Below are 17,875 nucleotides of genomic sequence, written 5' to 3' on the forward strand. Positions count from 1 at the left end.
TGTTGATTTTTTTCATTCTATCAATATTTACACATTTTAATGACATCAAAATTGAGTAATTTTAATTTCATTTCATTCCTCCTATCAAACCACTTGTAGTGACTGTAAGCATGCAAAAATTACAAAACATTTAACTTTTCAATTAACATACCAAAATTTTCAATTACACTTTAAGTGTTTGATTTTAGCTTGTCTTTACAAACAATTGAAAGCTTTGGTTTGTTAATTGAAAAGTTGAATGTTTTGTAATTTTTGCATAATTACAGTCACTACAGGTGGTCTGATAGGAGGAATGAAATTAAATTAAAATTACTCAATTTTGATGTCATTAAGATGTGTAAATATTGATAGAATGAAAAAAATCAACACGGTGTCATTCAAAAAATATACATATTGATTCCTTGAGAAATTTTAGAAAGTTAAATTATAATGCAGGATCATTTAGCGCAACCTTACCTCAATGTTATGAATCTAATAAAATCATCTTAATCATAATTTATATCAATCATGATGATAATACAATATTTGAAGCAAAATACTATCAAATACTTTGCTTCAAATTATTTAAGATTGCTATAAATGATTGTAGAAAATTTATTTAACTCTAGAAGTATCAAATTTACGTTTACAATATAAAAAAAAATGTCACAGTAACACTGATAATATTAGAATAAACATGCGTGTATGAACATAAAATTAGCCTTCATGTGAGTTGGGCTGGCATGCTAGCCATCTTACCACCATAAGTGGCGGCAACAACACACTTGCCCAGTCATATGCACAAAAACTATAGTGATAGCAGATGAGATTGTGATTCAGTGTTTGGGCATTTCCTCCTGCACTGAAATATCCTATACTTGAAGCTAACTGACCTTAGAAAAAAATTTCTATAATAATATTACTTTTTAATTAAATTAAAATTGTGTCTAAACACTTTTCCTATATAAAAAAAAAATGAAATTTTCTCCACAAATTTCAAAAATTTATTGATAATATGTAAAAAATTATATAACCTCCCCATAAGTATAAAACCCTAATTAGAAAGGGGAAAAACTCACATTTTCTTAGTTCTTCATTTGCAAGCTCTATATATATTTATCTTAAAAATGATTAAACACTATCCTCAATAGGTGGGATGTAATTTCTTCTTGCAAGGTCCAATGCATGCATACCAAAAACGCTAAATTGTCAATTATAGGTGAAATTGAGATAAGGAGTCTTGCGTCATGATATCTTCCTCATGGACAATAGTTATTTCTCTTGCAAAAGTTAAATGTTGAATATGATAAGTTAAGCATGGGAGATTTTGTGAGTGACACGCTCATGATATATTGCATGCATTTAAATCATTCTATCAGACGACAAATGTGATCCCTTTGATCAAATGATATTTAATGGGTCTTTAAGTTTATGTATGTGTTGAATTTTGGTATGTTCGTGAATCACACCAAATCAATAAAGTTTATGGCAGAAGAGAGAGAGAGAGAGAGAGAGGAGAGAGAGAGAGGAGAGAGAGAGAGAGTAATGAGCAATAATTTGAATAATTGTTGATTAGCTTTTTAACGTGAAATGGTCCCTCTTTTTATAGAGGAGATGACACAATATATGAAATTACTTGTCTACCCCGTCTTTAAAGGAGATGTTACAAGATATTTTAGATATTTTACTTGCATGGGCCTTTGGTTCGGTTACCTTATGGCTCACTTTGTTGAAATCAATTGGTTCTGATTTAACAAAAGTTGTTCATTTGATCGTGCTGAATCTGGTTTGCTGGTTGGCCTTTAACGGTTTAGATTAGCAAGGCTCGACAAAATTGACGTGGCTCTGTCTATCGACTATGCTAGTCTGCTTGTCGGATATTGATTCTTGGATAATGAACTCAGGACTGCAAAGCTAGGCTAGGTTATCGCGCAGAAGGTGAATCACTTAAATATGACAAATAGCTTGCTCGTTGATGAGACGATCTTTTAGGGATGCTTCGTGAGGTTATGTGACAACCAGTTCTCGAGCCCTGGTGAGGCATTCATGACATAACTGTCAATGTTGCATTCTTCCCTTGAATCAGGTTATAACTAGGGGCAAATCGACGCCTCCGCTCAGCTCGATTAACTTTAGTCTTTGGTCGGGACGACCCTCACTCGGTTAACCTCCAATGCCAATTCAGGAGAGTCACATCTGATTAGACAGATAAAGCGATGCTCTGCTAGTGAATGTTCACTCTTCTGCTGATAAAACCTCTGTCTCCCGCTGGTGGATATTTTGTTTTCTGTCCATGAGCCCTCAACCTTCCGTCCATGAACCCTCCCTGGACATAATATTTTGTGCTTTTTGTTCATCATTTCCATGAGATTCATGACGACATGTATATGATGTACATATTACATAAAGATATACAATAAATCTATGCTCCCCCTCACTTGGCATAATAAATTTCAGAATGCCAATGAAATTAAATAAACTTTTAGAAATTGCAAATCGGGCAACATTACACTAGAAGTTACATCATTTATTCGCTCAGCATAATTTGGTTGGTTGAGAAATTTGACCCGAGCAAGGTCTAGAATTCAATATTTTTGTTTTTTTTTTAAATGTTTTTTAAAACAATACGTAGAGTTTCAACCACAGAAAGAATCGGACAAGGAGAAAAAATCACTGAGAGCTTTTCCTTCCTTTCTCTACCCCCGCTCGCATTCCTCTGCGCGCTTTCATCGTCCATGTCGGTATCTCGCCTGTTCGTATCTTTTATCTTATTGGCTTGCTTGTACTTGCTGCCGTCTTACGGATCCTTCGCGGCTCCGCCCCTCTGCTCTCGATCTGATCTCGCCGGAGTTGCGGATGAACTTAGGTCGCAGTGCCCTCTGTGGATCGAGCGTTTTGTGCCGGAAGAGGTACGGCTGCTTGACTGCTATCCATTTCAGTCTTTCGGGTGTGTGTGCGAGGGTTTTGTTTGTATGTGAATTCGAGGGTTTTGTTTGAAGGGGATTTTTATTGCACGCGTATTGTTTGTTTGCCGGCGCTGACAGGTCACGATTTGCAGCAGATTATGCTCCCTTGCGATGGATGATGCACAGTTTGTTTAGGGTTTTTTCTTTTTAATTAGTTAAGACTTTTCTTTTGATGACATTTTTTTTTTCTTCGTCTAGGTCTAGTTGGAATGCGATATGTTGTTCTTTGATGTATGTTTCATTATCATTTTTTTCATTATCTATTGTTATAATTGTGTTTTGCACTGGATTGATAACTTATTGAAATTGGAGTCAGGTTATTTTGTGTAAAAATTTTATTCTTTGTATCGGGAAGTTTTATGAAATGCTGATGGCGTTGTTTGTGAGGACTTCTGGATTATTGGACTTGTTTGATCATTCTAGATGAATAGGGTGGTATATGAACTGATGCCCTTTCCACTTCCAAGCGTTGGTTTTGGTAGGCAACTTAATGCTTAGATGCAATATGATTATAGTTTCAAGCAAGTAGAACTGTGCCATATAGCTGGAAAATGAGTGATATTGGCTTTTGTAATGGTCTTCTCGGACATTTTTTGGAATCAAGATATTAGGGGCGCTTTTTTGTGTTTTTTTTTTCTTGCTTTCAAGTGGAAAGTTGAGTTGATTTGAGTATATCTGATGTTACATGGAAAGCATATATGTAATGGTTAGATTGCCTCATTGGAGAAGAACAATGCTGTAATAATTTGATATTAATTTTTTTTTTTTACCATAGAACCTATATAATTTGCATTTGTGTATGATTAATCTGAGATTAATTACTTTTCCTGGCTCTCACTTTAGATATTATAAAATTTAATATACGGCCCTTAGATGTGATTCTTTAGGGTTTTACATGAATTTAGTCACAACACGGATAAAATAGACAATTTTAGGTCTAGCATGTCATAAGTAAATCTTTCCACATTTCTTCATTTGCGGTTCTTCAATCGTTGTTGTCTTTTGGATTATATTGAAGTTTGATTGAGTTACATAGAATTTCAACACGACTGCATCTCAAACTTGCCCATATCTATCAACAAGTGCGCTATGTGTTTTTATTGTGATATAAAAATTTCATGTTGAGGGTGTGAAATCTTAAGGTTAATAAATTATTTTAGCTTTTATAGCTTTTTGATTTTAAAGCCTTTGAGCAATATTCTGTCTAATATTCAAGTTACTATCTATCATTATGTTCTCAACATAAACTATTATCGTTGAGACTTCCCTTAAGGCCTTGCATTTTATGAATAATATATAGTTTCATTGAATTTATTTGTATCCCATGTTGAGCGTCACTTTGGCCAAACTTTTGAACCATGCAACTGTCGAATGCTTCAAATCCGTATAATGTTTTTTTTAGTGTACACCATTTATTTTGTATTTGAACTAAAGCTTGACGGGGCCTCCATGTACACTTCATTTTCTAGGTTACCATGTGAGAAGGCATTTTTAACATTGAGTTGTTGCATGTTCGAGTCCATTTTAGCTTCTAATATTTGAAGGACGTAAATAATTTTTTAAAGCATTGGTAGCAAATGTTTTAAGGTGACCAATCCTATATATTTAACTATAGCATTTGGCAGTCAATTTGATTTTATAATTTTTTCAGTGAACCATCTGATTTGTATTTTATGGTAAAATCCATCGTTATCTAATTATTTTTTCACATATTGACGATTTTAACAATTTTAATGTTTTATTTTCTTGAATAGCTTTCATTTTCTCCTTCATAGCATTAGTCTTAGGGATGTCAAATTGTGTTTGCGTGTTAGGTTCGGGTTTAACCTGAACCCCAACCCAACCCAAATATTAAAAGGGTAAAAAAATTCAAACCGAACACGACTCGCCAATTTGAAGCAACCTGCGAACCTGAACTCGATCCGCCAACCTGAACCCGACCAACACAACCCATTTAACATAAGAAATAACAACTATTGGGGTAAAAAGTGCGTCAAATCCGGTTTGGCAGTTTGATTTTGAGTCAATTTAAGGTTGTCAGGTTAGTTTTGGGTAATTTTTAGATTGGCGGGTCAACCCAAACCATACCCAAAAAAATAAACCGGTTAAGATTTTTAACCCGACTCAACTCAAGAATTATTCGGGTCAATCCGAACATGGATTTTTCGAGTCAGGTTCAGGTCAAGTTGGCTTGTCGGGTCTAAATTTGACACCCCTAATTAGTCTTATCAACACTACTTCACACCTCAAAGATTGCATTGAGGGTATAAATAGTTTGCATGTTACTAAGGAATGTTTGGTGATTACAAGACTTTTTTAATACTATAAACAAGCGTAGAGGATGTTCATTGGAAGCTCTTATACCCTTTTTAATCAAGACTCCTTTTAGTAGTTGGATCAATAGTTTTCTTCTACTGATAGAGATTGATTTGGTTTATTGATCTTGCTTGCAAGTGCTTTCTTTTTAAGTAGACCTATAAGGGATGAGTAGAATATGATTTAAGTGCATAATCAATTCGGGTAGGAATATGACATGTAGAAGTAGCTAGGTATGAGACAAAGTTGTTTGATGGGATGGGTGGCAAGGAAGGGTAACCAATGAGAAAAAAATTATCTTCATCTTTTTTGAATGATTTTGATAAGATATCAGAAATTAAATAATGTTTTTTGTTGAAGAAGACATCAATGGACACATTGCCTTTCTTGTAGGTGTAGTCGCATTTTGTTTTTTTGGGAGAATAGCCCATGTGTCCCGATGAATGAGAATAAAGATGGAGGTTCTTGTGTCACTCATTGAAATTTTGGTACATTTGTTTTTAGCAGCTTATAAATATCACAATAAGCTTCTTTAATATTGATTCTTTGAATAATGAAGCAAATATAATTTTGATAACAATAAGCGATGGGTTGATTATGGCGTAAGTGCTGAAGCTAGATTTTTTCTTTATTATATTTAAGAGTTTTTGATAGAATAGAAAATACTAAATTTGTATGAAATTTTGATGATTATTGGATTCCTCAAGATGGTGGAGTCTATTTCTTTATTTATCAAGTTCCATTGTCCTCCTTGTGTCATGTTCTTAAAGAGCACAGTATGAAAAAAAAAAAAACAATATTGTTATTCCATTTCCAGATGTATAACAAGTTAAAATAATTTAGGCACTTGTAGGAAATTTTAGAATGCAATGATGCATCGATAAGATTTGTTTATAAAAATATTTTCTTGACCGAGTGCAGTCATCAAGGATTTATTTGGAATCATTATTTTCTTATTTCTAGAGCAAGAAGTATATGAAATAAAATTGTATGAGGAGTTTTTATATGATTTGTGGCTCTTAATTTAATGATCCCTAGTAGTTAGAAAATGGTATCGCTTAGAAAAGAACGAGAAGAGATAATAAACGAGAAGAGTTAATACAAAGAAATATAGAGTATAAATGTCCTCCTTTGATGTTTTTTCTGTTATTCTAGCTAATGTTTCAATTACTTTATTTTTTCTTTGCGGAACTCAATGGGGGAGTCTTTGTTGTTTTCTTCTTCGGCTTGTATTATATATTCATGTTTTCACTCCTTTACTAGTTTTTAAGTGTTGTTTTATTTTTGTTTTGTAGCCTTCCATAAAGTTTCCAACATCTTTCTTTTTATTGTCAAGTTTTTTTATAATAAGTGCATTATATAGTGTCTATTTTAACCATTTTGCTAGGGTATTGTGCTCGTCATCTTTAGTTGGAAAAGTCTTTTGGAGTTTTGATATTAGTGGTTGACATTAAGTATGACCCTCTTTGGGTTTATTGGTATTCATGAGTCTCCATTTCCCTTATTTAGTTTAGATGATGGCAATGGCTTCTTTTAGTGATGTTTCATACTCTTAAGACTTCAAACTCAACAATTAATCGAACAAGAAAATCATTTTTTTAAATCTTTAAAGCAAATAAAAATTTAAAAAGAGTCGCATCGTTGTTGCACTCCATTTGGACTAGGATTTGTAATCGAGCGAGTCGAGCCGAGTATACCATAATTGGACTTGGCTTGATACAATTTTAAGTTGTTAATGTTCTGCTTAAGCTTGTTTTGAGCTTTCACATCTTGACTTATTTCAATTTTTCAATACTTAATTTGTTTATAACAAGTGAATCATTATTTAAATGAGCTAAAAATTCACACAATTATCTAGTTTTTATAGAAAAAATTCAATAGATAGTTTTATAAATCTAAATAAATGAACAATTTAATAAAACATATACTAAAATAAACTAACCCACATGATCTCATCTAAAATATTAAAACATAATAATCAAAATAAATTCAACATTAATATTTACCTCTCACTCATACCACCCACCATTTAAACAAGAATATAACATGTCATCAACATTTAAATTTTTAATTTAAAATTCTATATTACTCTCATCAGCTAATTGATTTTCATCAGAATCATCGACATAATAAATTATTTATTTCGTATCTTATCCTTAGTCATATATATATTCTCCCATTCATTATTATCTTTAATCCCAATTATTTTTTATTTTTTAATGAATCATCATCAATAAAACTCTTAATTAAAATGACAACTATGTTGATAATTAAAATTTCAACTACATACATTTTTATAGATTATTTTTTTTATTACTTATTATTTAGTGTGTAAGGGTGTATGTTAATAGATAAGGTATATTGATATTATTTTTAGTTTTATTTTTAAAAATTATGAATAACCTAAAAATTTTGAGGTGTTTCTTGAGGCGAGGCGTGCCGAGGCATGCCCAAGGAACGCCTGTGCATGGGTGAAGCGTATGCCTCACCTTGTCACAATGAGCCGCATGCTTTTGACGCTCGTGTCCGCGGTATTGTGGAATCCCTCAAAACACGTGATTGTAGGAGTCCCTCCATTATCAAGATTACTTATTTCCATTTTTTTCTTTATTGCCAACAAATTTTCTTCTTTTGCTTCTTTCATTTTCAATTGTTGCCTAATTTTCTATTTTTTAATTTGGTTTTTTGTTATTAGGTACCTTTATTTATGGTGTATTTTGGTTTTTTGTACTTTGTTTTTTTGATTTTTATGAATTGTGAGAGATTTGTCTCTGATTTATGCTCTCCAGAATGCTACAGCCTCTTCCCTTCGTAAATGGTGTGTCTTTATTTTGACAAGGAACAAGTGGTGGCTAATTCAGAGTTTTTTGGTTGTTTTCACCCGTGAAACTTGCATATTATCATTCATTTGTGATTCCTGGAACACCTTCTAGGAGCCCAGAAATTGTATCATATGATATTAGAGCCTGACAAATCTTAAATTTTTAGAGATTTTTTGTTCCTACATCTAAACCAAAATCCATATTAACTAAACGTGGCACCCCGCTAAATTTTTTCTCACACATCAACCACCTAGCGCTAGTCCTAGTCCTAACCCTAAATCATGTTTTTAATTTCTGTCAAAATTTTTATTGGAAGGACAAACCGTCATGATGGTAAGGAAAACTTAAATATTGTGCTTATATATAAGATCTAATAAGCTTGGTGGAGGTGATGTTTGAGCTAGTTTGTTTCTTTTAGATGGATTGGTACTCCACTTGTACATGCATATGCCATAGTGCTAGATGATAGAAGATGCCTCAACCGGAGAGAAACTGCTAAACACAAAGAATAAATACTTTTCTCTAAACTGCGTAATAATAAATGTATATTATTTATATAAGGCTAAAATTAGACATGAAATAAACTACAGTTCTCTAAAGTCATTAGATGAGCCCTTCTTGAAGATCATATGCTTACATCGTATAAATGGTCTATTTGCTGTGAAGGGTAGCTCTCCATAGGCCCCCTTGGGAGATGATGATACGAAGGGTGATTTTCTAAATCTCATAGGGATAATAGTATGATTATCCCTTCTTGAATGTACTCTCCCCAAAATTACTTTCGAATCAATATGAGGTTGATTTTGTGTTTGCTTTTTAACTTTTATTAGACTAATTTCAACTTGATTTGCCTACTACTTCTATGCTGGCCTTATTTTTTAATCCTCTTTAGGAGTCCCTTAAATACTTACTTCACCTCCCTTGATAGTTGTTCATATTGTTTAGGCATGAGAAAGCATGTACGATTTTTTTCTTTGGACATTTAATATCCTATTTTGTTGTAATATTTGTTGAACGCATACACATTTGCTCCATACCAACATCATAAATCAAATACATTGCATAATTAAGGGTTTAAACAAGAACAAATGCTCATATATAACTTTTCATGGTTACTTACAACAGGTTACATTTTATTGTAATTTGGCCTCACTTTACCAAAAGCATCCATCATGATAGTACCTATTATATCCTTGTATTATTAGGCAACCAGGCTCAAATAAATATATACATCATTTTCAATTTGAAATGAAATTTAAGTTCAGTTTTCGATATTCAGGATATATTGCCATATTGAAGAAGCATTCTGAGCCTCATATACTTCTAAATGTTACTTAAAAATGGCTATTAGATGAAACTTTGCTCTATAAAGGGTGTTATTAAAACTCCCTTGAGATCTTCAAATTTGTATGCGCCAATGTCTAAAAGAGAGTTTTCTTTGTCATTGGTAAGTGATGAAGTTCAACCATGGGATTTTAAGATATCTGCATTATCCATGATCAGATTGGCTATGATCTGATCTTCCTATTGACACCATTAATAGATGTACAACCTAACCCAATATGCAGCATGATTGTGAATATTTCAGCATACATTTTTATAATTGATTAAAACAAGTGTTCAGCCGCACCTAGAGGTGTGCGCTTCACCATGAGACACGCAAAATTGACCTCAAGACTTACTTACACCTTAATGGTTTGAGTAAGGCTTTTACATTTTTATACATTTTATGATTGAGGCATATGCCTCAAGGCTGTTTGAGATGGATGCCTCAATTTATAAGTTGATAAGAATTTAAAAAATCATTTGCTATATGATATTATGATAATATAAATATATGAGGCATTGGTTTAAATTATTTTAGCTTGGGATTTAGAGTAGAGAGAGAGAGAGAGAGAGAGCAAGCGGGTTTAGCTGTTGCTGTGATTGTAGAGGTTGCAAGCGAGGGAGAATAAGAGTTTGCCATGACTACCTTTTTGGACTGAGCGGTTAATTTTGCTTTCACAAATAAATAAATAAAATTCTCTTAAACATTTTATTTAATTTATTTTTTCTTTTTTTTTAATTTTTCCTTCACTGGTTGTATTTGAACTTTAATGTTTCTTATAAAATTATTTTATTTTATCTGTAAAGTGATTACGAGTTCAGTTAACATGCTAATATTTATGGCATGTTTATGAATTACTTTTAATTTTATGAGTTTTTTCTCGGTTTGATGCTTACATTTTTAAACTTTTGATTTGGCCATTTTTTTAGTTTGCTGATATTATTTTGCATGTTTGCATGTCCGTACATCCTTTATTGGTTTGAATCATTAGTCATAAGCCATTAGGCATGCAAACATATTGTGGAAACAACAATTAAAAAGATATTTATTTATTTATTTATTTTTTTAGTGTGATTCACTTTGCCAAGGCATTGAATTTTGTGCACTTTTGATCTATACTCAGCCTTTTAACGTTATGATATTAGCCTACAATAAGAGGTTAGGATAGATTTGGAAAGTCTATAAAAAATTATCTTAAATGGTTTTTTATTGATATTTCAATTAGTCAAAAGTACCTTGAGTCCAGGTTTACTTTTCTAGTTTACACCTTTCGCTGTTAGAAAACAGTGTCTATTTGTTTTGGTACCTTCTTCCTTCATGACAGTCAAACAGCAATCTGTTTCTCTGGTGCTGAGTTGAAATTTGTGGCCGCAGCAACAATGTAAATCAGCAGTAGCATAATTGAAAAGAAAATAAGAGAAATGTATCTGGGAAACTTCTAATTAATTCTAAAATAATGAAATATGAAGCCTATCTATAGGCAATTCTAACAAGGGAATTTGATGCATGCCCCAATAATTTTAGGATTTTCTTATGCGACTAGAATGATGTGATATATATATATATATATATATATATGTTTATGTATATATCACAAATCATTTAATACATGTAAAGTCACTTTCTTTAAATTTAAAATAATAAATACTTGATTAGAACCCAAATGATAATGTAATAGTTGAATAAATTTAAAGAAATTAGCGAGATATTCGAACAAAGCAAAATCAGCATGCAATTATAATTTAGTTATTGAATTTAGAATCTTTATAGTGTCAAGTTTCGGTAAAATCAGGAACATTATTAAGTCAATAACAAAATATGTAGAATATATTTGATTTGAAACTAATCATCTAAGTTAAATGATTCAACCCTCACACCAAAGCAAGAAGATTACTTCCCCCGAAATTAGGTAATCGTACCTCTAAACGACTTGAAGGAATTATATGTTTAACTAGCACAGAAAAGATTGAAAGTGAAAGAAGAAATTTTACTATTCAAAGATTTTCAATGGCATGCCTTGTAACATTTATTTATGATTAATTCTTCAACTCCTAAGTTACTACACATGGTTGTATTCAATACACGTTCGTAATTAATCACAAAATGATACATTTTTATACCAACGGAATTTAACATTATGTATTTCTTATTAAAATAGAATCGGAAAGCACAATAACCAATTCAAAGAAACCCATGTAGTGTGCAAGTGTAAACCTTTATAGAGAAATAGCAATAACGCTGCAAAAATGCTACAAATGGTGGCAAAATAGGGAAGCTTTCTACTAAGAAATATTGCATGTTCAGAGAGAAAAACGAAAAAGATAAAGCTAAAGCTGGAAATTAAACCTTCTCCCCCAACTTGCTAGTATGAAATTGTGTTTGTCCAAATGGATTTATTTTTTTTTATTAGCCTTTTTATGATTATTGTTGATATTAAGTTTTAGCAAGTCACCTCAATCTTCAATTTTTTAAAACTGTCCTTAATTAAAGTTTCAAATTTGATTTTAAGCTGATTAAGGAATCAAGTTTAATATAAAATGAAACATTGTAGTAAAATAAAATTCAGCAATTTAGGTCCAACTCCATTTCTTACTACTCATTAATCAAGCAAACTCACCTAGTGCACAAACACCATCTCAACGACATGCATCATGCATTGTGATCTCAATGGTCATGTTTGTCATCATAATTTCTATTTGAGAAATATCAATTGTAACTTAATAACTCATGGTTTTAGTGGAACAAAATCATGGTATGAATGCGTTGTAAGGAGCGATTAAAGTACTCACAATGAGGATGCTAAATTATTCTAAAATTTTAACCATTTGTCCATAAAGGCACACTGAATGAAAAAGAGATGTACCTGGATTTGATCCAATCCTGAACAGCTTGAGACACTAAATTTAGTTTAAGAAAATATCATGTATTCAAATCTTCAACCCACCGACCCATTCCCAACTCAACACACACAGGCATTAAAAAAAGGAAACCCATATCTTGATAATAAATATTCCATTAGATGACCGTAGAATGACAACACCCTCAGTCAATGACAGCAACAATTATTAAATATTTAATTTTGATTATGTTGAAATTCATAAAAAAATAAAAGGTTTCTTGATTTTGATGTATGCTTTTATAAAATTAGCCAAGTAGGGAAAAAACAACATTTAGGCATGGTTTATGATTTAATCTTATTTTTCCCAAATTTGGATGAGTTGATCTTATTATTTCTAGCCCTGTGGCTGTAATCGATGTACAATTATAAATTATTGTTGTTGTTCGGCTTGAGCTTGTGTTGAGCTTTCATATATTGTTCAAGTTTGACTTGTTTAATTTTTTTAAATGTTTAAAATTGATTTGTTTATGACAAGTGAACGTGCATTTAAACAGGCTAAAAATTCGAACGACTATCTTAATTTTCATATAAAATCATAATAAATAATTTTACAAATCTAAATAAATAAACAATTGAATAAAACATATAAGCAAATCAACTGACTCACATACTGTCATCTAATGTCTATAATAAATATATTCTCATATGAATGAATTCTAAGATAAAGAAACAAATATTGATACAAGGAAAAAAAAATTTAAATGATTTAGCATTACAAAGTAACTCATAATGTGAAATCATTCATTAATTGTAAAAATAGTTAAGAAAAATCGAAAAGATTGAACATAAAAAGAGAATGAACAAAAGTGATGTTCATTTTCAGAATTCCATGATTCCCTCATGTTTATTTTCAAATACTTAATAATTAATAATAAAATAGATATATAATTAATAATTTATCTAAAAATATTATAGATATTATAATATATTACTATTAATTCTATAATTAAATAAATATGGCTAATTAATTTTTTTTTAAATAATATGTCATATATGATATTAGCTATATTCGAGTTTAATATTGAGTATTTAACAAGTTATTTGTTGAACAACGTTATTTGTTGAACACGAGTTTGTTCGTGAACATAAATGAATAAATTTGATTATGTTAACGTTTAGTTCATTTAAGATTCAAAATTTCAAAAATTGTTCAAGCTTGTTTATTTACTAATTCAAATGAACATGATCAAGTTTTAATCGAGCCTAGTTTGAGTTGTTCATTGAAAGCATTGGTTCATTTACAACCCTAGCTAGCCCTAACCAAATAACATGCACATAGAGAAATAAGTCATGAGAGGCTGGACTCTTCTCATACATAATTAGTCTCAGCAACTAGAGTCGATGTTGTATTGATGCAGGTCAACTGACAAACTGAAAGGTATGGAGATGGTGATGAGGGAGTTAATGAGAGATAAGCTTCGTCATTCTTACTTCAGGTTAAGTCAGTTTGAGGAGCTTGATTAAAATAAAATATATTTTACAAGCCATGTTTTTTAATAGAAAACTGATGATTTATGTCAAACTGTGAGTGAAATATTGCTCCTGCCTGAATAAAATGGTTTGTCCTTTTGTTTTTGGACTTTTGTTTTGGAAGGCATCGGCTTACACTTTGACCATTTTGGAGCTGCTGGCCTTTAATAGTTGGCAGTTGAATTAGTTGATCTGCTCAACTCAGATTACTCAAACTTTTTATTTTATTTTATTTTAATCCTCTTTGTTTCTTAGGGCCGTATAAAAATCTGAATGAACCGTGGAAAGTTACCAAGCATCTCAAATAAATAGTTCCAGATAGTAGTGCCTTAGAAGGCTATATATTTTGTCGTTATGAACTATTAAGTTCCAAATTACGCTTTTTTCCTTGTAATTGATGAAGTTTCTTAGCTGATTTCAGGAAAATTATAGAAAACTTGTAGAGATCCCATCAAGAAAATCAAAACTCACCAACATTGGGGTGGTGGAAGCCATGCCAAAGATTTAAATTATCAATACTCATGTTCCTACACATCTGACAATTTATTTACAAAATAAAAAGAAAAGATGGCCCAAGTTTGAAGCTTTCTGCAAACTGATTGTTATATTAAAGCTGTTTATGATCTTTTTTTTTTTTTCTGAAAGAATATATGAGCCGGTTTGTATTATCATAGAACTAATACAATATAATTGGAAAGGGTTAAAGTTAGAATTTCTTGGTTGGTTCTGGCAAAGTTGTTGCATTTATTTTTAGGCAATTTGTAGTTAATTTTGCTTAAGAAAACACCCGAAGCCAAAGGGAGCACATTAACTTAGGTGCTGTTTGAGATCATTTGATATCATATTTTTTATTTTTTTTTAATTTTACTTTGTTTATGTTTTGATTTAAAGTAAAATATATGTGATGGTGATAGTTATTTTGAAAAACACTCTAAATATCTAAAATTAGTTTTGAATATTTTGTAAAAACAAGTTGATTTGTTATTAAAAATAAAAAAATAAAAAACTGCAACAAGTATATTAAACAAATACATTCTTAAGAAGAAGATCATAAACAAAAGACAAAATTAATCCCAAAAAAACCCAAGGTTTTTAGTTTATGGAGCACTAGTTTGTCATCAAATAGACAGCTTCTTGGCAGATTTAAACTAGCTAATCAGATCCAAAAATGGTTGTGCTGATGCATACTCATTTATTGATTAAGTGGTCTTATAATTGTGGACGTTAATGTCCCTCAAAATTGCAATAAAACCATAGATCATTTAAGTTTTGATAGGATATTCAAGGGTTTTCCTGTGGTTATGATTCCTGTTGAATGACTACTAGTTGTATACAATTTGCTTTTGGTTAATTTCTTTGGTTTCATTTCAATTTGGAGCAGTGGCAGCTGCAGATCACCATCTACCTACATGATGGTCCCAAGTAGGCCGAATTAAATTTCATTTCGGTCGGTTCGGTTTTATCAAAATTTTGATTGACTTGGTATTCTGTTTTCGAATTTTTGTTGCAATCTGTTTGGCCAATTTCAAAAATTGATCCATCCAAACTGACAGAATACTTATCCCTACATTTGATGATGAATGATGGCTAAACAATGAGACCAATATTCTCTCACATTAAGGCATTAAGGGCTTATTTGGGATAACTTTTATTTTATTTGTTTTGTTTTAATTTTTATCTTAAAAATATGTTTGTTTAGTATATTTTTTGTATATATTTATTTTTTGTTCTTGAAAACAAACTAGCCTGGTTTTAAAAACGCTCAAGACGGCATATAAAAATTGTTTTGAGTGTTTTTTAAAAACAACTAAAGATGTTATACTGTACAAAATATATTTTGTTTTGAATCAAAACATAAACATTAAAAAAAAATAAAAATAAAAATCAAAGACGATCCCAAACAGCCCAAAAGTGAAAAAAAAAATACTCATGAGAAATAATTGGCACGCTCCATTGTGTAATTGAGGTTTGCCCTTTGTTTGTTATATTGAATTATAACATACACCATTCTATATTACAGGTTCAAGGTGATACTCTGGATAAAAAATTGGCTCATGTTGAAGATGGTGCATATTTTTCTGTTCTCTTCTATGCATCATGGTGTCCATTTTCACAGAACATTAAACCCTCTTTTGATGCACTTAGTTCCATGTTTCCACAAATATGGCATTTAAAAGTGGAAGAATCTTCTGCCATGCCAAGGTACAAGACTGACTGGTGAATTTCTGTTTCTCTTCTCTATTAAATGAGATATTCTGCAAGTTTTATCCCTTCCAAATAACATATTTCTATGTTGGTCCCCTGCTAAATCATTCGCTGCAGTGTTTTTTCAAGATATGGGATCCATAGCTTTCCATCCATTTTGTTAGCCAATAGAACTTCAAGGATAAGATATCATGGCTCGAAAGATCTCAATTCATTAGCTCACTTCTACAGACAAACTACGGGTTTGTTAGTTCCTCCATAATTAAAAAAATATTTAGAAGATTCACATACGTACCACTCAATTCCTATGTATTTACATTTATTTAGAAGATTCACATACGTAGCACTCAATTCCTATGTGTTTACATTTCTAACCCCAAAACTTCAATTTTTACATACATTCCACCTTACCTATGCATTTTTTAAAAGTTAAAAAGGTTTTTTCAGAAGTTAAAATGGTTGTCTTTTTTATTTGATATAAAAAATTTGGTTGGTATAAATCTAAAAGGCAAAGTTTAGGTATTAGATATGTAAATACATAGGAATTGTGTGGTATGCATGTAAATGCTATCTATCTATCTATCTATCTATCTATCTATCTATCTATTTTTTATGACGTAATTCTTAAATTCTGGAAATCCTGCTACTTGTAATACTATTTTGATTTTGGTTTATGGCTGCAGGCCAAGATCCAGTTGCATATTTCTCTGTGGATCAACCAAAGGAGAATATAAATGTTGTCCAGCCAAGCCACAGACCAGCTGGTGAACTCCTAAAAAATGAACCCTATCTGGCATTTTCTCTACTCTTCATCCTCTTGAGGGCATTTACTTATTTCTTCCCCAAGTTCATCTCAAAAATCAAATCTTTCCGGATTCTCCATACCTTCCGCCATGCCAACCTTCGCGCCTTAAGCGAATTGACCCAGCCCCTCGTGCGATTTCTTCACGTAATCGACATGAAGAGGGCGTGGAACAAACTTCACCTATCAAACACGACGAGAAATCTTCACAAAGGGGCGAAAAATGCTCGCGTGTGGGCTTCTTCCTTGGCTTCCATGTCGCTCGGGGAATCATCTTCTTTAAGGTCAGCCCACTTGAATTAACGATCTCTTCTTTTGTTTCTCGAGGGGCGTTGTGTTATGACGACGAAAAGCAGAATATCTCGGGGTCCTATGTGGAGGATTGTTGTAATGGTGTTTTGGTTAACATCCCATATTTGGTTTTAGGTGAATGTTTTGGTTTGGAACTGAGGTGTTGAACGCATGAGAAGAGGGGTCTTAGCATGTAAATTTTCAGGACCTTATCCTTAGTGTATATTAATACACTTGCATGCGCTCTAAAGTGCGGTGCATTGTTATTTCTTTGGTGAACATCATTAGCCTTTTGATTAGAATATGTTTTAGAATCATTTGATTATTTTTGAAATTAGAGTAGGCTTATATATAAATTTTAGGGGCATTTACATATATGACACCCAATTCATATGCTGTTACATGTCTTGACACCTAAACTTTATTTTCTTACATTTATACCTCCCAAATCTTTCCCTCATTTGAACTTTTAAAATGTGAAACGTACATTTTTCATTCATAGGTAAGAGGTGGTATGATATGAGTGCAAAAAAATTGAGGTTTAGGTGTTAGATATGTAAATACATAGGAATTTAGTTGTGTGTGTGTGTGTGTGAATTTTCATAAATTTAATTTAAACTCTGTGCTAACTAACGGTATGTTTGGGGAGCTTATTGAATAATCTGCTGATAAGTCGATTAAAAATAATCTGTTGATAAGCTATTTGCGGTGGCTATTACAAATTTTTATTTTTTTTGAAAAAGCCAGATCGTTGCCAGAAAGCCGGTGTTAAAATGCTATTTTCAGCGTTTTCAAAAC

The 17,875-nt window shown here is 31.7% G+C and overlaps 1 protein-coding gene across 2 annotated transcripts; it reads left to right on the forward strand.

The window, feature by feature from the left end:
- The first annotated feature begins 2,618 nt into the window (after window positions 1-2,618).
- On the forward strand, window positions 2,619-17,394 carry LOC110023792 (5'-adenylylsulfate reductase-like 5). Of its 2 annotated transcripts, none has more exons than XM_020723378.1 (4): window positions 2,619-2,888; window positions 15,800-15,996; window positions 16,102-16,226; window positions 16,668-17,394. In XM_020723378.1, the coding sequence occupies exons 1-4, from the start codon at window positions 2,715-2,717 to the stop codon at window positions 17,087-17,089; spliced, it is 918 nt and encodes a 305-aa protein (XP_020579037.1). In that variant the 5' UTR covers window positions 2,619-2,714; the 3' UTR covers window positions 17,090-17,394. The 2 variants fall into 2 exon arrangements, with proteins under 2 accessions (XP_020579037.1, XP_020579038.1); XM_020723379.1 differs by having other exon boundaries at window positions 2,620-2,888; window positions 15,800-15,981.
- The last annotated feature ends 481 nt before the right edge of the window (window positions 17,395-17,875 follow it).

Source organism: Phalaenopsis equestris, unplaced genomic scaffold (genome assembly GCF_001263595.1).
Source record: "Phalaenopsis equestris unplaced genomic scaffold, ASM126359v1 Scaffold000230, whole genome shotgun sequence".
NCBI lineage: Eukaryota > Viridiplantae > Streptophyta > Magnoliopsida > Asparagales > Orchidaceae > Phalaenopsis > Phalaenopsis equestris.